The sequence below is a fragment of the Carcharodon carcharias genome, chromosome 7 (assembly GCF_017639515.1).
Source record: "Carcharodon carcharias isolate sCarCar2 chromosome 7, sCarCar2.pri, whole genome shotgun sequence".
Lineage (NCBI taxonomy): Eukaryota > Metazoa > Chordata > Chondrichthyes > Lamniformes > Lamnidae > Carcharodon > Carcharodon carcharias.
In genome coordinates, this window is record NC_054473.1 from 36,681,815 (window position 1) to 36,707,285 (window position 25,471).

General features: G+C 44.6%; 1 protein-coding gene across 1 annotated transcript in view; it reads left to right on the forward strand.

Moving 5' to 3' along the window:
* Positions 1 to 25,471, forward strand: part of LOC121280566 (voltage-dependent L-type calcium channel subunit alpha-1D-like) — a 676,393-nt gene that overhangs the window by 519,264 nt on the left and 131,658 nt on the right. The window contains exons 38-40 of the mRNA XM_041192702.1: positions 7,761 to 7,857; positions 10,923 to 11,025; positions 24,552 to 24,653. Of these exons, the coding sequence (XP_041048636.1) occupies positions 7,761 to 7,857; positions 10,923 to 11,025; positions 24,552 to 24,653 (302 nt within the window). The remainder of the gene's footprint in view (positions 1 to 7,760; positions 7,858 to 10,922; positions 11,026 to 24,551; positions 24,654 to 25,471) is intronic.

Here is a 25,471-nt window from a genome sequence, read left to right on the forward strand (position 1 = left end):
ATTATGTAAAAACCCAAATGATTCACTCAGAGAAAGAAACGTGATGCCTTTACCTAGCCTGGCCTATATGCAACTCTAAAGTCATTCAGTATCAAACGACTGCACAGGGCTGCACCAGTTCAAGAAGGTGGCCCATTATCACATTCTCAGGGAAACTATGGATGGATAATGAATGCCAGCCTTGCCAGCTACACCCATATCCAAAGAATGAATTTTTTAAAAAATGTGTGGGATAAATGATGAAGAAAAGAAAAAAAAAACATGGCCCAAGGAAATTAAATATTAAGCTGTGAATTATTTACTTGACTTCTGGTTCACCTGCACTTCATTTCCAATAGATGCACTGTTATTTGGCTCAAAAGCTTGTTGCATAACTTATTATGATTGCAATATTTACATTGAATTGTCTCCAAGCCTAGCAGTCTGTAAGCAACTCATGTACAACTCTATTAAATTATTTTCATTTGCAAATTATAAGCAACATGTAGGCAGGATCATATAGAGTTTGTTTTCAAGAGCTAAGTGGCATCCCGAGCCTCAAATTTAGCATGTAGGAAATGCATGCTCATTATGAACTGGTAGTGCATCGCCTGCCATATGGATGTAGGCAAAAGTAAAATCATTCACAGGGTTCGTACATGAGCTAGGTGTTGAATTTTTTGCATATTTAAATGAGTGGTCCAAAACCAGTGTGAAGCCCCTCCTGCAATATTAAGTTCCTTGAATGGAAAGGGCAGGCTTAGGTTCATTCAGGAAAATCATGTCAATATGCGACCTAACAGGTGGTGCTTAAACAGACCACTGCAAGCTGGAACCAAAAAGGTAAATTGTTTAAAATATACATTTCTGATTTTGGAGCCAGCAGGGTCAGGAGTACTCCTTCCTTGATAAAATCATTCTTCCCCAGTCCCACTTCTTTTTGGGCACACTCGGACTTTTAGGCCTTTATCTTTAATATACCCTAACCGGGATTTTCCGGCTCCACCTGCGATGGGAATCATCGTGGGCAGGATTGAAAATTTGATGGACCAGCCAAAGGTCCGTTGACTTCAGGTGGGAATTTCCAGTCCCACAGTGGATAGGACCCAAAAATTCCAGCCAATGTTGTGGTACCTTTGCTTTTTTGATTTTTTTCAAGCAGGAATCAGTTTCTAAGGTCAGAATTTTGAGGTTGGTGGGCAGGCACGATCGGCGGGCCCAGGATTGGCTGAGAAGTAGGCTGCCGCCTGCAATCAGCCCACAACTGTGATTTCATACTGACCGGCCACTTAAGGCCCGCCCAGCATGAAATGCAGTTCCCCAATGGTCGGGAAGGGGTGGGCGGGGGTCTGTCGGCTGTTAAGTCCAATGGCGACCCGACGGCCAGTTTAAAAACAGCACAGGCAGCCCCTTGAAAGCTGCCACAGAAGAATGTATCTTCTGCGTTTTCAACAGTAAAGTTATGGAATCAAGTGCGGCTGGAGACGCCAGACGGGAGGGTAAGTCGGGTGGGCACTCAGCCCCCTGCGTTTCGGATGAGTGTCTCGCCATGCTGCTGGAGGAGGTGGCTGCCAGGAAGGACACCCTTGTACCCAGAGATGGGAGGAGGAGGTCACCACATCTTACAAAGAAAGCATGGGAGGAGGTGGCAGCGCAGGTCAGCAGCCATGATGTGATGCAGCGCCACAAGAGGTTCAATGACCTGCTGCGCTCAGGAAGGGTGAGAACCATGTTGGCTTGGATCAGTGTGCAGAAGTATTAAGGGCTGGCTGACCTCCATAGAGCTCAGGAGTGTTAGAGTCTGATTGCCAATTGTCAATTATGCTGGAGCTGGCCAAGGGGGTGAGCTCTGGCTGCTTGGACTGAGTGCCTTGTGGCTTGAGGTCTGCAACTCGGATGTGCCCTGCAAGGTGTTCCTCAGGAGGGATTGGCAAGGCTGCAATGGTGCTGCAAGTAGAGTGTGGACCAATTAATGCTCCTCTGTCCTTTCAGGAGAAGACGAGCCCTAACCAATTGGAAACGTCATGGACAGTGGGAGACCCACCCAGCCTGCTGCTGCTGACCAGGTTTGAGCAGGATGCCCTTGAGCCCAAGTGGACTGAGAGCAGCCACTTGCAGATAAAACTGTTTCAGAGCAGTGGGAGGCATTCAAGGAGATAATAGCAAGAATACAGGGCAAATATGTTCCCGTAAAGACAAAGTGGGGGACCAAGTCTGGAGAACCCAGGATGTCAAGGGGCATAAAGGTTAGGATTAAGAAAAAGAGCGAAGCTTATGGCAGATACAAAGGGCTCAATACCCAGAGTCCCTAGAGGAGTATAAAAAGTGCACGGGGGAACTTAAAAAGGAAATTCGGAAAGCTAAGAGAGTGCATGAGAAAGCATTGGTGGCCGACTAAAGGAAAACCCAAAGGGGATTTTTAAAAATATATAAAGAGCAAGAGAATAACTATGGAAAATGTAGGGCCAATTAGGGACCATAGAGGTAATCCGTGTGTGGACTCAGAAGACTTAGGTACAGTCCTCAATGAATACTTTGTGTCGGTATCCACAATGGAAAATGATTTTGTAAGTATACACATCAGGGTGGAGGACTGTGAAGTATTAGAGGAAATTAACATAGGGAGAAAGGAGATACTAGCAGGTTTAGCAGCCTTAAAAGTGGATACATTTGCAGGCCCAGATGAGATGTATCCCAGGCTGTTGAGGGAGGCAAGGGAAGAGATATCAAGGGACCTGCAGTAATTTTCAAATCCTCCCTGGCCACAAGTGAGGTGCCAGAGGACTGGAGGACTGCTAACATTGTCCCATAATTGAAATAGGGAGGAATGGATAGACCAGGAAATTACAGGCCACTCAGTCTAGCCTCGGTGGCGGGCAAGTTACTAGAAAGAATTCTGAGAGACAGAGTATATCTGCTCTTGGAGAGACATGGATTAATCAGGGATAGTCAGCATGGATTTGTTAAGGGAAGGTCATTTTTGACAAATTTGATCGAATTTTTTGAGAAGGTAACCAGGAATGTTGATGAGGATAATGCATTTGATGTGATCTACATGGTCTTTAGAAAGGCTTTTGATAAAGTCCCTCATGGTATCCTGGTAAAGCAAATAAGAGCCCATGAGATCCAAGGCAAAGTGGCACGTTGAATCCAAAATTGGCTGAGAAACAGGAAGCAGAGGATGAATGTAGAGAGAAGTCTGTTTCCAGTGGGGTTCCGCAGGGCTCAGTGCTGGGACCCTTGCTGTTTGTGGTGTACATAAATAATTTGGACTTAAATGTAGGGAGTATGATCAAGAAGTTCGCAGATAACACAAAAATTGGTAGGATGGTAAATAATGAGGAGGATAGCTGTAAACTGCAGGATGATATCAATGGACTAGTCAGGTGGGCAGAGCAGTGGCAAATGGAATTCAACCTGGAAAAGTGTGAGGTAATGCAGTTGGGGAGGGCTAACAAGGCAAGGGATTACACTATGAATGGTAGAACCCTGGAAAGTACTGAAGATTAGAGGGACCTTGGTGTGCATATCCATTGACCTCTGAAGGTAACAGGGCAGGTAGATAAGGTGGTTAATAAGGCATTTGGTAGATAAAGTGGTTAATAAGACATTTGGGATATTTGCCTTTATTAGCTGAGAAATAGAATAGAAGAGCAGGGAGGTTATGCTGAAACTGTATAAAATGCTGGTTAGGCCACAACTGGAGTACTGCATTACCACATTAAGGGGAGGATGTGATTGCACTAGAGAGGCTGTAGAGGATGCTGTCTGGGCTGGAGAATCTGAGCTATGAGGAAAGATTGGATAGGCTGGGATTGTTTTTCTTGAAGCAGCAAAGGTTAGAGGGGATCTAACAGAAGTGTATAAGATTATGAGGGGCATAGATACGGAGGATAGGAAGGCACATTTTTCCATTAGTAGAGCGGTCAATAACCAGGGAACATAGATTTCAGATAAGAGGCGGAAGGCTAAGAGGGGAGTTGAGGAGAAATCTTTTCACCCAGAGGGTGATGAGAGTCTGGAACTCATTGCCTGAAAGGGTGATTGAGTCAGAAACTCTCATAACATTTAAGAAGTATTTAGATATTCGCTTGCGTTGCCATAGCCTCCAGGTCTATGGGCTAAGCACTGGAAAATGGGATTAGTGTAGTCAGACCATTGTTGACCGGCACAGACACGGTGGGCCAAATGGCCACCTTCTGAGCTGTAAACGTCTTTGATTCTATGTCTATGAGCTGGAGAGCCAGCATGCTCCCCGAGTAATCGGTGCTGGAGAGGCTGGGTGTCAGATGAAGGTGAGAGCGCAGTGCACAGAGGTGAGAGTTTCGGATTGTGCAAGCATTCTAGTGTAGTCTCTTCATTGATTGGAGCCTCAATCCTCAAATGGGGGCTCCCCCCATTCTTCATTGAAAGATGATGGCACCGTGATGCAGATCTCCATTGTCTCACCAGGGTGCCTGGCATGCACAGTGACAGTGTGAAGACTTTAACTAGTGACATGCCCTTGTCCTCCCTTAGATTCGCCAGCACACACGCATTCCCTGAATCCCGAAGGGCCACCCCTGACGCCAGAGAACCGCCGGGCTTCGTCTGCACCTGCATCACACCCACACTCTGAACCAGGCACCAGCGCAGGTACCAGCACCTCGTTGGGCATTAGATCATCAGCTACATTGTCGGTGCACATTGGTGAGGGCACTTCACACTCGCTTGAGGTGCAGGCGGAGGCAGAGAGTGCCTAGGGCACCAGCGGTCGGAAGACTGCTAAGGACCAGGATGATACTGGGTTGAGGGCAGATGAGCCTCTGGAGTCATTCATTAGACGCAGATGCTGGACATCCAGTGGGATGTGTGGGAGGATGTGGCAGAGATCCATTATGGTCTGTATGCCATAGTCTCCATTGTGGAGGAGTCCATGCGTTGACCCTCATAGCCCAGCGCACTGCCTCCTCCATTGAGAGAGTGGCGACTCTGATGGAACGGCAGCTCCAGGGGCAGAATCAGGGGTTCCTGGGTTGCACTCAGACCCACAAGCCCTCACACAGGCAATGACCTCAATGTCAGTGCCAGTGTGAAAGATGGATTAGGCACCCAGTATCCCAACAACGGTGAGCAGCGCAGTCCGGAGCAACCTCATGTTGGCGCACAACCTGCTTGTCACCTCTGCGGGCTCCTCTCAGGGCACTCCGGATGATGGGCAGCAGCTCCTCTGCTCCTCCGCTTCCTCCCAGGCAGGGCTGGCACAGGCTCCACTAGCCAGAGGATGACCGCCAAGGTCATCAAGGCCAACAAGACAGCAGAGTTAGCAGGTTGCCGCCAATGCTGCTGAAAGCAAGGTGGGGACACCAAGACGTCGCACTCACAAACATAAGTTTAAGGCACCATCCATGAGCACAAGAGGGACTGTTCACAGATTCTCTGCTGTTCAGTTATGTTTGGGTTTATATGTCTACTGGTGTGGACATCAATACCAGTAATGGTCATGTCAATATGATTTCAATGTGACAATAACATTAAATTTACTTATGTTGTGATGACCTGAGTATGCCTCACCATTTAATTTTGGTGCAGGGTACACCAGTACATAATGAGTGGCTCTAAACGTTATTGCACAGGCACTGAATGGACTTTGGGTTCACATGACAGGGACATTTTGGACATCCTGGATGGAGGCGGCAGCCCTGGCATGAGGTGGGAGCGGTTATTTGGCAGCCTAGCTGAAGGAGCTTTGGATTAAGGTGTCCCTGCCTTCTTGGGGGTTACAGAGATCTGCCTCCAAACCCTCAGTGTTCTTCTCATCGTGCTCCTCTTCTGACTAACTACTGGATTCATTCTCTGTGGCTGTGCAGCTGCATCAAGATCCTCTTCCTCTAGTGGGTCCCCCTTTGCCGATGCCAGATTGGGGAGAGTGCAGCATGCAACCATGATCAGTGACACCTGTTCTGGGGGGTATTGTCGTGCTTCTCCTGAACGGACCAGGCATTGGAAGTTCATCTTCAGAAGACCTATGGTTCTCTCTATCACTGCCCTTGTGGAGGCATGTCTCCCATTACAATACTGCTCTGCCTCTGTTCTTGGGTGGCTGGGAGGTGATATAAGCCACCTTTTCAATGGATAGCCCTTGTCACCCAGTAGCCATCCATCCAGTTGGGCTGGAGCACTGAAGAGCCTCGGATCCCGGGATTGTCTCAGGATATAAGCATCATGAGAGCTGCCTGGGTACCTTGCACAGACTTGCAGAATCTGCATCCTATGGTCATGCACTTCATGGAGTGGATTCCCTTTCTGTTGACGAAGTCACCCGGCTGACACCCTGGAGCCTTGATGGCCACTCGATGGCAGCCTGGATACAGGTGAACCCAGCAATCACCGCAAAGCCTCTGGCTTACTCAGCCTGGCTGGCCTCATCCGTACGGAAACGAAGTCAATACCCGCCTGAACTTCTGTCACTAGCTTGAAGCAATTATGGATAGATCCCCCACTGACCCCTGGAAAGAGCCAGATGCATAGATGTTTGAGAGCCACTGTGACCTTCAGAGCCACTGGCATGGGGCGTCCACCCACAGTCGGAGGTGATCTCAGGCCCAATCATCTGACAAATGGAGGTCTCTGTCTCCCTTGGGAGGCGGAACCTCCTTTGGCATTACACCTCAGACATATTGAAGTAGCTGCATCGCTGCCTGTAAACCCTGGCAACAGGATAATGGCATCTTCGGCAGCCCCTAACGCCTTGGGCTATCTGCTGACCCTGCACCTCTCCTCCTTCAGGTTGCTTCCCTGGAAGCCGCATTCAGACACCTGGCCTCTTCTCCCTTCTGCCCCTCTCTTCCTCCTCAGTAGAGGTGCCACCAGTGGAGACCACAATCCCCATTACCAGGGTCACAGAAGGCTGTCTGATATCTGGAAGGGTCCACATGGTCTGAATCCTCCAGGCTCTTGGAGACACCAATGAGTCCTGAAATGAAGCCTGGAAATGCTAAGAATGAAGCCCTGAACAGAGATGAAGCTGCCAAGTACCAATAAGCAACCAGCAGCAAACTATCTCCAAAACTCATCACTACTCACACCGGCAATGCTGCTAACCCTATTTATCCCGCCCTTGGATGAGGTTTTGCAAATTGCCGGTGCCCGTCTGCCCATTTTGCCTGTGCAAGAGTGCGAAATTGCACAGATAATGTGAAATCTTGGTTGATTGCCTTTTTAATTGTCTTACCTGGCCACTTGATTGATGGTGGGCATGGCTCTGATACCCATGTGCCCCTGCAGACCAAAATATTGCGTGAGCGTGGGGTGACGTCAGGATGCTCACCTGACGTCATCTCACGCAATTTCACATCAGATCTGGTCAGGCGCATGCCCGCCCGCCCAATCAGCATAAAATTCTGCCCTAAGTAAACTGATTTTGAGCATAACAGCAGAACAACTGCCCTGTGACATTCTCTCATTTGTGCCTTTCTTACTTCTAGACATGACTATTCCAATACACTCCTGGCTGGTCTCCCACATTCTACCCTCCGTAAACTTGAAGCCATCCAAAACTCTGCTGCCCGTGTCTTTGTTGTTGCTATCAACTATGATTCTTGGAGAGTTAATTTAAGATAACTTCCAATGAAAGCCAATGTTATTTTGTGCACATAGACATTTATGGAGATAGATGTTGTAATTTGGCACTGAATTCATTATTACCTAGTGAACCAATAAGATTAAAGTATGGTAGGTTTCATTATCATACTTCTTTAACTGATCATTTTCTCATGGTTTGAAAACTCAATTCTTGGTAGAGGAAGAATAAAACATCTTGATGTAGTTACTCTACTTCGACGTATTCAACCACCACTGGGCTTTGGAAAACTTTGTCCACATAGAGTTGCATGCAAGGTAAGGCAAATTATTAAGTTAAAAGTTTCATTGATTAGTGATACTGATAATTTGAATATACTTGTCCATGTAACCCATTTCTGAGGACTGTTCTTGCAGAAACTGGGCAGGCTAATCAGTATTGTATCTAAGATATTACAGTTTATTTCATCCAATTTATATCTGTGATATAAACGGGTCTATCCTCAAAATGAATCAGCTTCATTTAATTGTACTAACAATTAATATTTATGCAAATATTCAAATGAAGGCTCATAAATATCACATTTGGCCAACATAGGTTTTCCTGCACTCAGTGTTAGAGAATTATAGTTCCTGAGAATTAAACAGATACCCTGGGCTCCAATCCATAAAACGGCACATTACCTCTCAAGGTTTCTTGTGACCCAATTAAAAATTATGCCTGGTGGCCATGAAAGCACTGACATTGTGATACGCCTGACGTGGAAGGTTGATTTGATACTGTAGTGGTCAAAAATTATGTTTATTGTTCAAAATTTCTACTGCTGTGAGTTTAGACTTAAAATTCTTTTTCATTGGCGCAAAGCAAAATTCAAAAAAATCTTATTCTGCTGTTCAGACCTGCTAACACCTTGTGACTGAAAATCTTAATGTAACAATATTGTGAAGTGGAATGTCATTAGTACAAGTTTGGGGAGATTGTCAGTGTAGTTCATATTCAAGAATATGAGGTAATTCACTTTGTAGGAAGAATAATAAAACAGAATATTTTTTAAAGTTTGAGAAACTATTTAATGTTGGGATTTGAGTGTCTTTGTACATGAAATGCAAAAGGTTAACATGCAAATACAGCAAGATATTAGGCAACTGATATGTTGGCCTTTATAGCAAGGGAGTTGCAATACAAGAGTAAGGAAGTATTGGTGCAATTTATAGTGCTTTGGTAGGACAACACCTGGAGTAGTGTACAGTTTTGATCTCTATACCCAAGGAAGAATGTAATTGTCTTATGCAAGGAAGGTTCATTAGATTGATTCCTGTGATGAGGGATTTGCCCTGTGAGGACACTGAGTAGAATGGGCCTATACTGTCTGGAGTTTAGATAGATCAGAGGTCATTTCATTGAAACGTATAAGATTCTGAGAGGATAGATGCTGAGAGGCTGTTTCTCTTAGCTGGAGAGTCTATAACTGGGTGTCATAGTCTGAGGATCAGAGGTCTATCATTTAGGACTGAGATGAGGAGGAATTTCTTTATTCAGGTGATTGTCAAACTTTGGAATCCCCCACCCAGAGGACTGTGGATGCTCAGTCATTAAGTATATTCAAGACTGAGATTGATGGATTTTTGGACTAAAAGGGAATCAAGAGATTTGAAGGTTGGGAGGGAAACTGGAGTTGAGGTTGAAGATCAGCCATGAACTTATTTATTGGCAAAGCAGGCTTGAGGGGCTGAATGGCCTACTTCTGCTCCTATTTCCTATATTCTGTTGCTTTTAATTCAATTCATTCTTAATTATCCTGCAGTGACAGTACTGAATAGGGAAGACATTTAGGGTTGAATTTTCACTGAGCTGAGATGACTTGGGAGCCCATCAAAAATGGACAGGCAGGTCCTAACTTTGGAAATTCCAACCCCATTCCTGGGCTGTCTGATTTTCGGGAGTGCCTTTAAAAGGTGCTAGCTGGTTCCTGTCAAAAGCTTGCATCCAGCACTCCCAATGTGGCCAGCTCCATTGTAGAGATAGGGATAGGCAAGTCCTATTCCTCTGCAATTTTCATTGAGTCGGGCCAGGTTTTTAAAGATTCGTGGTTCATGAACCCTCAGAGGAGTCATTAACCATAGTCTGCATGAGGGGACCTTTTAAAAGATGAGTTCGAAAGGTCCTCCTCATATTCCCTATGCCGAGCTGTGCCCCTCCACCCACCCGTGATGGGCCATCATACCCCCAATACCAATCTAGGGCATTTCTATGCCCATTGAGCCATTATACACTTTATAGAACCAATGACCCCTATAGTGACAATCGTACATGTAAAACACAAAGCTTTTAAAACAAAGTAATTCATTCATAACTTTTTATTATGTTAAAAAACGTAATTTCAATAGAAGGCAATAGAAGTGCCAATCATCTAAACCCTTTAAAGTGTCAATAACAAAAAACACAAGCCCTTGAAACCACTTAACCTTTTGTAAGTAATCATTGTGAAATTGACTGTAGAGATCAGAGAGCCTGAACTATCAATCAAGCAATGTTTTCTCTGGGGTGCAGCTGTTTCAACAAGAGTAATGGTTGTCTGGGCTCTCAGACAAGCTTCCATAATGACATTGTTGAGTTTGTATGCATTCTCTTTGAAGGTGGCCAGGATATACTGAGAGAGTAATTAGCAAAGCATATGGGATCTTGGGCTTCCTAAATAGAGATAACTCTCTTTAGGCCACAACTAGAGTATACCATCCAGTTCTGGTCACTACACTTTAGGTAGTGAGGATGGTTCCAGGGATGAGTGATCTTAGCAACAAGGTTAGTTTAAAGAAGCTGGAGTTCTTCTTCTTGGGGTAAAACAGATTGAGAGAAGATTTGATAAAGATGTACAAGATAATGAAAGGTTTAGATATAGTGGACAGAGGAAAACTGTTTTTATTAGTTGATGGCACAAGGACAAAGGGTTTGGGCAAAAAATGCAGGGGCTTGTGAGGAAGAACTTTTCTATGCAGTGAATGGTAATGACTAGAATTCTTTGTCTCTGAGTGCAGTGGAAGCAGAAATAATAAATGATTTCAAAAGGAAATTGGATGGGAAATTGGGAGAAATAAACTTGCCGGGCTATTGAAATAGAGAAGGGGAATGGGACTGATTGGATTACTCTACAGAGAGCTAGCATGGACTCGATAGGATCAAATGTCCTTCTGTGTCATTATGATGCTGTAATGGAACTTATGCTGAGTCAGGAAAAATAAAAGGTTATTCAGAAAACCACCTTAGATTGCTCAAATGATAATATTTTTGTCTTAATTCTTACCTAAACAGTAAGTAAAATAACATGGTGAAATATTTTATAATATATATATATATAAAATTTGCTATTTTCTTTAAATTACAGAGATTGGTAGCCATGAACATGCCCCTGAATAGTGATGGAACAGTGATGTTCAATGCAACTCTTTTTGCCTTGGTGAGAACAGCTTTGAAAATCAAAACAGAGGGTAAGATTTGTGTGGATCTGGATCAGAATTCTTACTGTAGAAAGGTGCCTAAATTAAATATAGTGATACTTGATATTGACATGATATTTATGTTCAAAGCTGACTTGAATAAATTTATATATGCCATGCCTCTGAAAGCAGGAACCATAATTGGCCAGAATAGAGTAAAAAGCAAAATACTGCAGATGTTGTAAATCTGAAACAAAAACAGAAAATGCTGGAAGCACTTAGTTCAGGCAGCACCTGTGAAGAAGCATCTAAGGTTTCAGGTCCATGACCTTTCATCAAGTCATCAGCCTGAAATATTAACTCTGTGACCAGGATTTTGTCAACAGCGTGCCATTCCTAATGTTGTATCCAGAACTGTGCACCACTTATGCTCTCTTTCTTTTGCCTGTTTCCCACACAATTACAGTTGAATTCTAAGTGCTGATGTCATGCATGGAAAACATGTGCACTTCAGCGACAGGGGAAGCATTTCATTGGTGAAACCCACCATCAGCTAACAATGCAGGAGGACTATAAAGAGCCTCTTGGTTAAACAGGGAGTGTCTGCGTTAAATCACAGAATCATAGAATTGTTACGGTGCAGATGGAGGCCATTCGGCCCATCATGTCTACACTGGCTCTCCGAATGAGCATTATGGCTCAGTGCCATTCTCCTGCCTTTTCCCCGTAACCTTGCATATTGTTTCTATTTAAATAATCACCTATTGCCTTCTTGAATGCCTCGAATGAACCTGCCGCCACAACACCTCCGGGCAATGTACTCTAGGCCCGAACTGCTCGCTATGTGGAAAAGTTTTTTTTCTCACATCGCATTTGCTTCTTTTGCAAATCACTTTAAATCTATGCCCTCTCATCCTCCCTATCTACTCTGCCAGCCCCCTCATGATTTCAAACATCTCTATCAAGTCTTATCTTAGCCTTTTCCTCTCCAAGGAGATCAGTCCCAACTTCTCCAATTTATCTTCATAACTGAAGCTGCTCATCCCTGGAACTATATTTGTAAACTTCTTCTGCACTCTCTCCAATGAGTCCTTCCTAAAGTGTGGCGCCCAGAATTGTACACAATACTCCAGCTTAGGTTTAACTGGTGTCCTATACAAGTTCAGCATAACCTCCTTGTTCTTGTACTCTATGCTCCTATTAATAAAGCTACAATACTGTATGTGTTATTAATTGCTCACTCCACCTGTCCTGCCATCTTTAATGACTTATGCACAGGTACACCCAGGTCCCTCTGCTCCTGCACACCCTTTAGAGTTGTACCCCTTATTTCATATTGTGTCTCTATGTTCTTCCTGCCAAAATGAATCACCTCACACTTCTCTGCATTGAACTTCATCTGCCACCTATCTGCCCACTCCACCAACTTGTCTATGTCCTTTTGAAGTTCTACACTGTCCTCCTCACAGTTTACAAAGCTTCCAAGTTTTGTATCATCCACAAACTTTGAAATTGTCCCCTGCACACCAAGATCTAGATCACTAATATATATCAGGAAAAGCAAAGGCCCCAATACTAACCCCAGGGGAGCTGCACTATGAACCTTCCTCCAGCTCAAAAAATATCTATTAACTATTACTCGCTGTTTCCTATTACTCAGCCAATTTTGTATCCATGTTGCTGCTGTTCCTTTTATCCTGAGCTATAACTTTTCTAACAAGTCTGTTGTATGGCATTGTATCAAATGTCTTTTGGAAGTCAACGTGCACCACATCAACAGCGTTATCCTCATCAACCCTCTCTATTAACTCTTCAAAAAACTCCAGGACGTTAATTAAACACGATTTTCCCTTTAGATATCCATGCTGACTTTTCCTAATCAACCCACATTTTTTCATGTGATTACTAATTCTATCCTGAATAATTGTTTCTAGAAGCTTCCCCTCCACCAAAGTTAAACTGGCTGCTCTGTAATTGCTGGGCATATCCTTACAACCTCTTCGAACAAGAATGTAATGTTTGAAACTCTCCAGTCCTCTGATACCTACCCTGAGTCTGAAGGAACTACCCTGATGAAGACTGAAAGATTATGGCCAGTGTCACTGCAATTTCCACTCTCACTTCCATCAATATCCTTGGCGGCATCTCATTCAGTACCAGTGCCTTGTCAACTTTAAGTCCTGACAATTTATCCAATACCTTCTCCTTATCAATTTTGAGCCCTTCTGGTGACAGTTTCCTCCTGTGTCACCATGGCCTGGGTAACATCTGCTTCCTTAGTAAAGATAGATGCAAAGCATTCATTTAACATCTCAGCCACACCTCCTGCCTCCATGTGTAAATCCCCTTTTTGGTCCCCAATCAGCCCTACTCCTCCTTTGACACCCTTTTACTATTTATGTGGCTATAGAAAACTTTGAGATTCCCCTTTATGTTGGCTGCTAGTCTTTTCTCATAATCCTTCTTCGTTTCTCTTATTTGCTTCTTGACCTCTCCTCTGAAGCTTCTGTATTCAGCTTGGTTCTCAATTGTATCTTCTATCTGACACCTGTCATAAGCACACTTTTTCTTCTTTATCTTAATTTCTATCTCCTTATTCATCCAGGGAGCTCTGGATTTGTTTGCTCTACCTTTCCTTTTTGATGGAATATACCTTGATTGTGCCCGAACCATTTCCTCTTTGAAGGTGGCCCATTGTCTAGCAATAGTTTTTCTTGCCAACCTTTAGTTCCATCCAGCCCAGCTCCATTCTTGCCTCATTGAAGTCAGCTCTCCCCCAGTTAATTATTCTTACTCTGGATTGTCCTTTTCTACAGTCATCCTAAACCTTATGTTAAAATGATCACCGTCTCCTAAACATTCCCAGTGACACTTGATCTACTTGGCCTAATTTCTAAGAACCAGGTCTAGCAGTGCCTCATTTCTTGTTAGACTGGACACATACTACTGTAGAAAATTCTCCTGAACCCTTGCCCCTTTCTGTCCTTTACAATACCACTATCCCAGTCTATATTCAGGTAATTTAAGTCCCTCATTATAATTACTGTATAATATTTGCACCTCTCTGTAATTTCCCTGCAGATTTGTTTCTCACTATTCTTACCACTTGTTGGTGGCCTATAGACTACACCGAGCAATGTAATTGCACCCTTTTTGTTCCTTAGCTCTGGCCAAATTGATTCTGTACTTGAACCCTCTGGGACGTCCTCTTTCTCCAGCACTGCAGTGCTCTCCTTAATCAACACAGCCACCCCTCATCCTTTTCTTTCTGCCCTATCTTTCCTGAACACCTTGCCCCCAGCAATATTTAATATCTAGTCCTGTCCTTCTTTGAGCCAGGTCTCTGTTATTGCCACAACGTCATAATTCTGCATGTCATTCTGCACCTGTAATTCACCAATCTTATTTACTATACTCCGTGCATTCACGTACATGCAGTATAACCCTGATTTAGACTTAATTACTTTTGCCCTTTCTCTGACTCCACCGATTAACTTACTATTCTCTATTCAAGTGCTTTCTGTTTCTCCCAGTACTTTGTGCACCTTGATATTACTCTCTAATATTCTCTCCTGGTTTCCACACCCCTGCCAAGTTAGTTTAAAGCCCCCCAACAACATGAGCAAAACACACTCCGAGAAATTCAGTCCCGGCTCTGTACAGGTGCCATCTCCCCCAGAGCCAGTCCCAGAATCCCAGAAATCTAAAGTCCTTTCCCCGCATCATCTTTTCAGCCACGCATTCATCTGCCTTATCCTCCTATTGTTGTACTCATTTTCACATGGCACTAGAAGTAATCTGGTGTTTACTACTTTTGAGGTCCTGCTTGCTAATTTTCTACCTAGCACCCTAAATTCTGACTGCAGGACCACATCCCCCTATCTAAGTCATTGGTACCAACATGGGTCACAACCTCTGGCTGTTCACTCTCCCGCAGAAGATTGTTCTGCAGCCGCTCAGTGACATCTTAGACCCTAGCACCAAGGAGGCAACGTACCATCCTGGAGTCACGTCTACAGCTGCAGAAATGGCTGTTCCCCTAACTAACGAATCCCCTACCACTACTGTTCTTTCTTGCTTCTTCCTCCCCTCCTGTACAGCTGAGCTACTTGTGGTACCACAAACTTGGCTCTGACTGCATTCCTCTGAGGAACCAACGCCATCACCAGTAACCAAAACAGAAAACTGATTAGTGAACAGGACTCCTGTGCTCCCTGCCTGTTTCTGTTGGACTGCCTGGCGGTCACCCATTCTCTTTCTGCCTCCATGCTCCTAACTTGCGGTGTGACCACCTCTCTGAATGTGCTATCCACATAGTTCTCAGCCTCATGAATGCACCACAGTAACTCCAGCTGTCACTCGAGCTCTGAAACCCGGAACTCAAGCTTCTGCAGTCGGCAGCACTTCCTGCACATGTGGTCGCCGAGGTCATAACTTACAGGACACACATTACACATGACAGAGCCCTGCCATGTCTTATTTTACTTACCATACATTAACTTTATTTTACTTTGGTTTATTTATATTAGTGTAGGTCCCTCGCTTTGGCCTACCCTTATTCCGAGTGTTTCCTACTCAAATCTAAGCAGTACTTCTTTAAAAATAACACGCTTTTCTAATTTACAGCTATTTAAAGATATTCCCTAACAGCAGTTTCTTACCAACCAACAAATTTATGGTTTTCCTGTGATGTCACTGTTCGATTTTTTTTTCAAAGTCAGCTTTAAATGTGAGATTTACGCTCAAGTCCGTTTCTGCTCAGCTGCTCCTGTTGCTGACTTAGAATATTCCTATGTATACCACACCTCTTTCCCGTGTGCACCGAGTTCCCACATGAGCCTAATTTGCTACTCACTCAGTCTCCGTCTCACTCTGACATAGTCGCCTGTCTCTTCATGTATTACTTACTGACCCAGCCATAACTTTCCTGCCCAACTACGTTGCAATTAACATCAGACTTGAAAGCACAAAGGTGGCACAGGTGTTTTCCAAAATTAAATTTCACTCCTAATTATTTCACATTACATTGATTTCACTTGATTATTGTATGGATCATCATTATTTGTTGACACTAGTTTAGTCAGAGAACTAAATGTCCTGGCATGCCTCATGGTTGACATGCATTGATGTTTACAGGGAAGTTAGGGACATTTCCTTAATTGTGGAAGAAAAAAAGTGGCGTGTTGTACTCGACACTCTGTGGCACATGGCTGAACTTGCAGGCTTAGCTGGCCCTCCCTTCTGTGTGTTATAAAGGACATTATCCAACTGCAGTTTCAGCAGGTACAATTGAAATGTCGTAGATGAACTCAAAAAGCCTACAGGGACTCAGCAAGCCAACACTCTGAGATGGATACAGATTTGGAAAATACTGACATCACCTTCATTTTCTTCAATTCACTGTCCCTACCACCTCCCCACAACACACCCAGGATGCCAGGCCTTCCCTCCTTTGCTCTTCCATGCTCCCTACCCCAACCTCTGTGCTCCCCTGGATTCCTTTTCCACTCCTCCATGCCCCTGACGCCACTCCACAACCCTCCTCAGCACTGATTCTCTGCCTTTCAACCTGCCAATGGGAAAACAGAAGTTTGCATCCCACCTAATTAAGTCGTCCCGCATACCATGTTTCTTGCTCATGTGGGCTCCATAACATTCCCTCCCCTTCAACTTTTCTCTCTTCACAGATGCTACCAGACCTCCTAAGCATTTCCAGCATTTTCTGACTGGATTTTTCTGGCCCCATTGGCATAGGGCATCATGGTGGGTGGGGGGGGGGGACAATATGGTGAGAATGCCATTGTGAAACCAGTTGGCGATTGTCCGCTCCACCTGTCAATAGTGGGCTGCCTTTCCCACCGCCGCATTTCGGGAATGTCATTTTAATACATTTGCGTCGAATTATAAGCCCTGGTCACCAGGATCACCCCCGACGTCAAATTTACCACCTATGTTAGTGAGACTTCAGAACAGCATGCTTCACGACTGCCTTTAAAAGACATGCACCAGGTGATCCAAGTTTCGAGAAGAACTTGGAGGTTAGTATGCACAAACTCGTGCAGCGCTCATGAGCATTGCCCCTTGGACATCAAGGATGAGGTGCTGCACATTCACAGGGAGCACAGGCATGTCGCTTTTTCAATGTGGTGCCAGCCCAGAAGGAAAAAACAGTGTGGACCAGTACTCTTATTTCCCAGTTTTATTGGTGTTCCATTTTAAGGTATACAAAATCAGTTTGGACCAGTATTCTTATTTCTCAGTTTTTACTGTTTTTCCCTTTTGGGAGGGGAAGGACTCCAGTGTAGGTCAGACCAGGAGGGTGAGGGTGGTGGGGGGCAAGGCAACAGAGACATACTGAAGGAAAGACTTAAGCATATGCCAGGAGTTGTGGGGAGGGGGCGTGGAGTAAGTGGCCACACGCTTGGAAAAACTTGTCAAAAGTGAGCATTCTTTTGCAGCTGAAATTGTTCAACTGCAGCTCCATTGACATTCTTGGAGTTGGGCCTCTGAAGCTTTTCTGCCCACTCAAGCATCGCAAAAGCATGAAAGTGCCACGAAATGCTCCAGAACTTTTGAACTCTTGGGTGCAGACTGCAAATTAATGTGCATTTCAGGGGGCAACAGAGCAATTGGCCGACTGGGCTAGTAGTACAACCCCCTTGCGTAAGGTGGCCATGGTGCAGGCTCTCACAGCCCCTTGCAATGTCTCTATTAAGGTGTAGACCAGTATCCATTATGGTTCAAGCTTACAGCACAGCCTTGCAGTGTGGGTTAGGAGAATGCCTGAGCTGAGAGCACAGCATGCAGTCCAATGGCCAAAGCTGCTGCTAACCAGTCAAGTGGAGAGAGATGGAGGTGGGTGGGGTTTCGGATAGCCAAAGGACGCACTACACACTGGCCATCCAACTGTGGCCAGCACTCTCCTGCATGTGTGAAGGGGCCTTCAGGCTTAACCAAGAGAGATTCTTAGGACACATATGCTAACCCACACATCAGGATCCTGCAGTCAGGTGATTTAGCAGTGTGTCTCATGGCTTACCGAGACCAGAGAAGTGGAAGAAGAAAGCAGCAGAGACGCCTGGCTCAGCAAATGGAGGAGCACCTCCCTAAAGGAGAAGGGGCAGCAGGGCCTGCTGCTCACACAGCTGAAGATCTACAGTGAGCCATTGCTTGTAGGTGCCTCGCTAGACCCAGGGTCTATAGGCAAGAAGACTGAGAATCAGTGTTGCTGAAGACTGAGCATGCCTAGGGAACTGGACAGTCATATATGCCACCTGCTGCAGGATTTGATGCTACCAGGACATGGAGGGCATCCCCTGAAAGTGGCCTTGAAAGTGATCAGGGCGCTCAATTTTTACACAAGTGGCTCCTTCTAGGGCTTCACGGTGAGCTGTGTGGGATTTCGCAAGCCTCCAAGCACAGATGTATCCAGGAGGTCATGGACCCCATCACTGCGAAGGGATTTGCGCAGATCTCTGGTTTCCCACAGGTGCAGGGTATCATTAACTGCATTCACATGGCACCTAGATCTCTGTGGCAACAAGCAGTCAACTATGTCAACTGCAAGGGCATCCACTCGCTGAATATTCAGCTGGTGTGCAACCACCACAAACACATCTTTCAGGTCTGTGCCCGATTCCCAGGGAGCATCCACGACTTATACATCCTTAGCAAGTCTCAGATCCCTGACATCTTCCAGGGTCTAGAGAAGCTGCAGGTTTGGCTCCTCAGGGACAAGGGCTACCCGCAGAGGACGTGGCTGACGACACCCGTGTGGCTCATGTCGTGACCTGGACTTTGGTGGGGAAAACTATAGGAGTTTTGAAAATGAGGTTCCATTGTCTCGACATGTCCGGTGGAATACTGCAATACAACCCCCAGAGGGTGTTGTGCATCATCGTAGCTTCTGTGTGCTCCACAACCCGACGCTTCAAAGTGGAGAGGACCTGGCTGAGGAGGAGGTAGAGGAGTTGTATGTATCCTCCAATGACGAAGACGTCGAAGGGGGATGATGGTGATGAGGTCCAAGAAGGTGAGGATGCCGGTGATGAAACTATTGCACTGCCCAGACAAGGCTGGTGCTCTTGGGAGGTTCTCAAAACCAAAGATTCGTGGAGGGTGATGGTGAGATGCAATGAGGACAGTCCTGACATCTTCATCTTGCATCTGTGAAAGTTTGACTCCTGTGTGGCTGATGGCAGTGCACATACCCTCAGTGTTCAGGCTCATGTCACGGAGACACAGTGGAGGACCTAATAGTCACTAGGCTCCAGAGGATGATGACAACGTGCAGTGAGGACATTCCATAAATCATCACATTGCCTACGTTGATTCCTGTCTAGCTGAGGGCAGCTCACTTGCGCTCTGTGATCACGGTCATATAATGGAGACGTAGCTGTGAAACTTTAAATGCACCTGATCCTTTGTCAGCCTTCAGAACCTGACCCCTTCAGGAGCATAGCGTCACCGGTCACAGTTGCTGAAGAGATGGGGGACCAGACCCACCTCAAAGGTGCTAAAAGCACAAAGAGAGAATGATGGAACTCTGTGATGCCTGCCCAAGACATTCTGGCAGCAATGACAAGCATCATCAAGATGCAGGCATCACTACGTATCCAGTGAGTGTTTAGCCGGACTATCACTTTGGTCTAAAGGTTACGCACACTGCACAGGGAAGAAGCCCTGGACTGAGACACCTGCCTTTATCTTGTGCAGGAACCAAGGTTTCACATCTGAATGACATGAACACTGCTTATCATAACAAAGAGCCATAGGCAAGGAGACATTTTTAGGAGTTTATTTACTATATGGACATTAAGTAAAAATGATTAACGCCTGTGCCCAGGCTGTGCAACTGCATCTTCTTAACTCGCGGCCGGATGCCCCTGGAGAGGGACCATGCAGTGTCCACCTGCACCATCGAGGCCTTCCGTGCTCATTTGGCACCGTGGGGACTGGGGTGCTTTATTGACCCCTTTAATAACATTTTGATTTAATGTTTGTAAGTTTCCTTTAAGTTTTGTGTTTTGTTTTTGCAGTTTCCCTTTAAGGGGCTGCCTTTTAATTTGTCCCTTGATTTGTTAATTTAGATTTTTTGGTTGTGCTCAGAAGAGTTAGTTACATCTTAATCTTCCTAACCCCGACGCTAAGTTTTGGTGCTGACATCCACAGCAGAGTTGGAGGCAGTCTGCTGACTGCTATGCCATGTCTGTGATGACTTTGATCGGCTTCCTCTGGAGGGTTGAGACCTGGAGGGCCTTGGCCTGCTTTTGGGGTCCTGCTGTGTTGCAGTGGCACCCTTCTCGACCTGTGGAGCTGGAGTTGCTATGGTCACAGGAAGAGAGGATTTGGAAGAATTGGACTCTCCCGGAGTTACCTGACTGGATGGCCTCTGGGTGTGCACCTGCTGATCCTCCTCCCTATGGGTGCCCAAGGGCCCCTGGCTAACTCCTTGAGGAGAAGGGTAAGCTGGAGTGGGATCAAGCTACCCTGCAACCCTCTCGCATTGACACTGTTGGAGGCTAACTATGGTATCGGCGATGGAGTTCAGCCCGCACAGCAGTGCAAGACCAATGTCCTGGACCAAGGTCTCCATGGTGGCTGCCATCATACCAGTGTTGACCTTGGTGCGTTGGCATGCTGGCGCTATCGCCTCAGACAGAAGGTGGACAGACTCCTCCACCATGCATTACAATCTGAGGAATGCAGTGGACATCCCTTCCTGATGTTCCCAAGCTTTCCTTTGCAGCTCCAGCAAATAAGTCCAAAGACTCATCATCTGACTTAAACTCAGCAGATTTCTGGCCTCCAGCAGTCCTCCAAGTGCTGAGAAGCTGGGAAATCCTGCCGTCGTCTGCTGTGGATCAGATAGTGCGATGTTCTCCACAGATTGTGATTGTCCAATGTTTCTCTAGAACTAGGTCCCACGAGGTGTGTGTCTCTCCGGTGATGGAAGGTGTGGGTGACTGCTGTAATGGGTCTTCAATTAGACTGTCAGATTTTTCTTCCGAGGTGCCTTCAGGGCTTGAGTCACAGATTTGGGTTGTGGGCCCCCTCGGCTGCTTCCCAGATGTGCCTGTGAAAGCAAAGAGAGATAATTAGCGTATGGCAGGGAATTGCGGAACGGGGAACTGACTCATAGTATGGTTGTCTAACGGGTATTGCATTGTTGGATCCTCACTTGGTTGAGCACCGCTGACGCTGACTTTACCGTTAACACAGGAACGGTCCAGATCATCGCAGGCCAGCTGGATGACTCTATTTTCAAAGCCTGTGAGGACCTTGATGTCAGGCATTCCTCCACCAATCTGCGACATCTCCCTTTTGTTGTGTGCCAGCTTGTCCTGCATGAATACAGATGGACACCTGCCAGACCATAATAAGTATGTCTGGCATATGTGGGTGGTGAGTGGTGCCATGGATGGGATGAGGACATGACCCGCAGGGCAGGTGTGTGTGAGAGAGTGACTAGTGATCTCCCTTGGACTGGCAATGAGTGAGATCCCAGTGGATGTGTGATGGTCTTGTGAGTTGAAAGTGATGAGAAGAGTGACTTACCCTGGTGGAACAGAGGACATCATTCATCCTCCTTCGGCACTAGGTGGCTGTCCTCTTTTGCAGGGCATTGGCGCTGACCACCGCTACCACCGCCTCCCATGTTGGATTGGTGACCTTGCTTGCTGGTTTTCGCCCAGATCGGAGGTATAAGACTTCACGGTAGGCCTCCACAGCATTCAGTAGGCACACAAGGGAGGCATCTCTAAATTTAGAGCAGCATGTTTCCTCCCTATGACAGCCATGATTTTCCAGCAGCTTCCGATGCCTTAGATAATGCTAGCTCTGTGCAGGGGTGCCCTTTAAATATGAAACCCGGGTTACTGAAGGCTTAAGGTGATGGTGGGGTGGGCGAATCAAAGGCTGCCCTGCCAGCGATCTGGCATGTTTCCTGGGAATGCATTATTAATGAGGCGGGACGTGCCAGGAATGGGATGATATAGTGTGAAAAACCAGCATTGCGGCAGGTAAATAAAACTTCCTTTTTCCCTCCCACTACCGCACCTTGTGCAAATCTGGGACTATTCCATCCTGTTTTAAGCCAAAATAGAGTACTCTATTTTTGTATGTGTAGTTATATACATTTTCAAATAACATAGCATCAATTTTGTTATTTGCATGCTTCTAATAAGGTTTGTAATATATTTGAGTTCTCACAAATACAAATGCAAATTTAGCCTTAAACCATTAATTGATTGATAAGTGTGAAGCACACGCCATCCTTCCTTTATACCCGAGTTCAAAAAGTAGTCTTGAAGATTCCATTTATCCAACTTTGCTTTTAAGATTCAAGAATGTCACACCAAAGTCAGGACCGGTTAAAACTCAAATACAAAAGAGAGTAGGCACACTCATGAGGCTAGAGCCAGAGAAACAGAATTTTTCGGGGGTATATTGTTATAGGCCTGGAGGAAGTTACAAATATTGGGTGGATAGGATCATGAGGAGTTAAAAGAATTTAAAACTTGGATTTACCAGAGACATCCATGCGAGCAATTCCGCCCCCGCCCCCCCTCCCACCCCGTGAAATTCTACCCACTGTTTGCTAGGCACCAGGAATTCCTCACTTTTGCAGTGGAGGACACAAAGCAGGAGAGAGCAATGGGCTTTTAGAGAATTTCTGAATTTTCTCAGGTATAGGGGCTCATCAGTTGTACCCACATGACCCTGCATGCTCCAGTACAAGACCAAGCCCCCTCTCACATCAAGAACAGATTGCATTTTTTAAATGTGCAACATGTCTGCATCCATAGACAACAAATAATGCAGATCTGTATCTGGAATCCTAGCATTAGTCATGATGCTCTCACCCTGTGTCCATCCTCAATAACCCCTCTGTTCCCCCAGTTAGAGGCTCATCGCTTGTGGAGAAGGGCTGTCTCGTAAACATCTTGCCTATGACTCCTGTTAGGAACCTGGCACAATGGCACAACATACATACAATCTGAGCCATACCAGAATCTGGAATCTCATTGTGGAGACCATTTGGCTGGATGTGTTTCAATATAGATAAAATTTATCATTGCATGTCTCATGTCACCTTGGAAAGATTTCTAAGAACAGGAAGAAGGAAATCGGGAAGCTGAGAGCAGGGTGGCAGTGATAGTAATGACCTGCCTGCCCCTGTTTCCATTGAGGTAGGCACCATGCAAAGTTGATGCTGCCTCCTCATTTACCTGATTGCAGTTTGGTGTGAGCAGGGCTTTGCTACTGGTTGCCAGAGTATTCAACATGATCTGAACAGCATGCAATGAAATTACATGCTGCAGCCAGCCTGTTCCACTTAACCTCCTAAACAAGAATTGCACTCGGTGGAAGGGAGCTGCTGCTAGCGCTGTGTACTGGCACTGGCTATTTATAGGGGCTGCACAAATGGAGCACCAGGAAAGAGAGAGGGATCCTAGGTTCAAGGATGGGGCACTGGGAGGCCTTAGTTCTGGAGGTGGACAGGAGTAGAAAGATCATATTTCCTCAGAGGCCCTCATGGAGCACCCACTGAAGATGACACAGATCCAAATTTCACACCTTGAAGCTGCTTAAAAAAATCTAAGCTTTAATAATTTGACTTCAGAAAATTCCCTTCCTACAGTATATCCATTTCACACCATGGCATGTATAATTTAATCACATAACTATTATTCCCATTTTTAAAATGTTGCTTGATATGTCCCAGCTAAAATTTCTCTGTGATGATACAATTTTTTTGCTTCAGTCATGTCCAGATATGTCTTCACTACTTTATCATAGATTTCGTGTTACCTTTGGGTCACTAAAAAAATCTATTTCTGAGGAATTGTAAATTTCTATGCCATATATTTTTGTAATTTTGTTAGTGGCTCATTGCTTTTGCTTTAACAGATGTCTTTTTCTGTTCTTGAGTAAAAGGGAAATGTATTATTTTTGTTTGTAACCTGCACATCAAGTAATAGAAATGGCAGTAACAAAAGTATAATGGAATTAAAAGTAACATTTTTCAGTATTGCCTTGTTATTCAAATTACTCTCATTAGTTTAACTCTTCAGTAAATATCATCGTAAACCTAACAGCACAAATTTAAAAAAATCTAAACAATGAAATTTGATGAACTTCACATTTTTCTCAAAGTAGTTCGAAATCTGTAACCACATTCCCAGGTTGATGCTACTTGAAATTCTGTTGAAATTACTATCATGTAATTTCTCCCTGGCATTTGTGACTCTACATTTATTAAGAATATTTTTAAAACATTTAAGTGTGAGTATTGACAATAGATATATGGTATGGATATTAATGGCCCACAAATAGTAATATATATTGAAACAAACGGAGTGAAGCATCCATGTAATTGAAGAATAAAAAAAACTATACATAATGGAGACATAACTACTTGCACCCAGTATGGTTTCAATTATAGTTGACCTATATTGATAGCAATATTTCACTAGCCCACAATAGATCATTTCTAGTAAAATGAATGATGTGCTCCACTGTTTCAAAAGCTTCAGGTGGCTGATTCTGTTGCATGTTTTTCTCCTTTGATGCAGGCAACCTAGATCAAGCTAATGAGGAGCTGAGAGCTGTTATTAAAAAAATATGGAAACGAACTAGCATGAAGTTGCTAGATCAGGTGGTGCCTCCAGCTGATGGTTAGTGCTATGACTTTCAGATTGATTTTCACTGCTGTTAATTAAATTATGTTCTCAAGAATCACAAGCTTTTTACCAGTTTGTTATTGAATATAGGATATGTGCATCTTTAGAAAATAACTCAATAAAAACATTTGACATTATTGATTTTGTATTTGAAGTGAGAGGGAAACGTGTATTAAGATTGGAATTCACTTAATTGTTCTCAGTGATTGAAAAACAACTCAAGTCTGAAGACATATCCCTCAATTTATTTGAAGCTACAGTTTTTTATTGAAGTAGTTTTATTGGGAAATGTAGCCAAGGTATTTGTCGTTTATTTGCTGCAGCATATAATATAATGCAGTAAAATGGTAAGTATGTGGGAGATAAGGTCTGCAGCTTAACAGTATAAGTAATGAGTAATGAAACATTATTAATAGTTAAATTTATTATTGATATTCAGTATTCTTCAAGCTTTGAATTTTGCTAAATATTAATTTTGAAATATTAATTTTAAAAATTGTGACCATTTGCTTCAACTTTGTTTTTTAATGCTTGCATGGCATAAATGAAAATAGCAACGCATGTATCCAATAACATTTCAACTTTTTTGCTTGAGCTTCTCTGCAGCTTCTGTCCCTTTCTTCTCTCAATCTGTAAGAATATTCTGAAGCAATTCTGTTTTAGGCCGGTGGCATGGAACTCGTGTTGCCTCTTAGCAACTGTTTCCCCTAAGATTTCTTTGAAATGGAGACCCGTGCTTCAGAAATATTCCACACAGCCAGTTCTGCCTGTCTGCATGTCTCAGAAATCAGAAACAATAAGAAGGCTTTTCA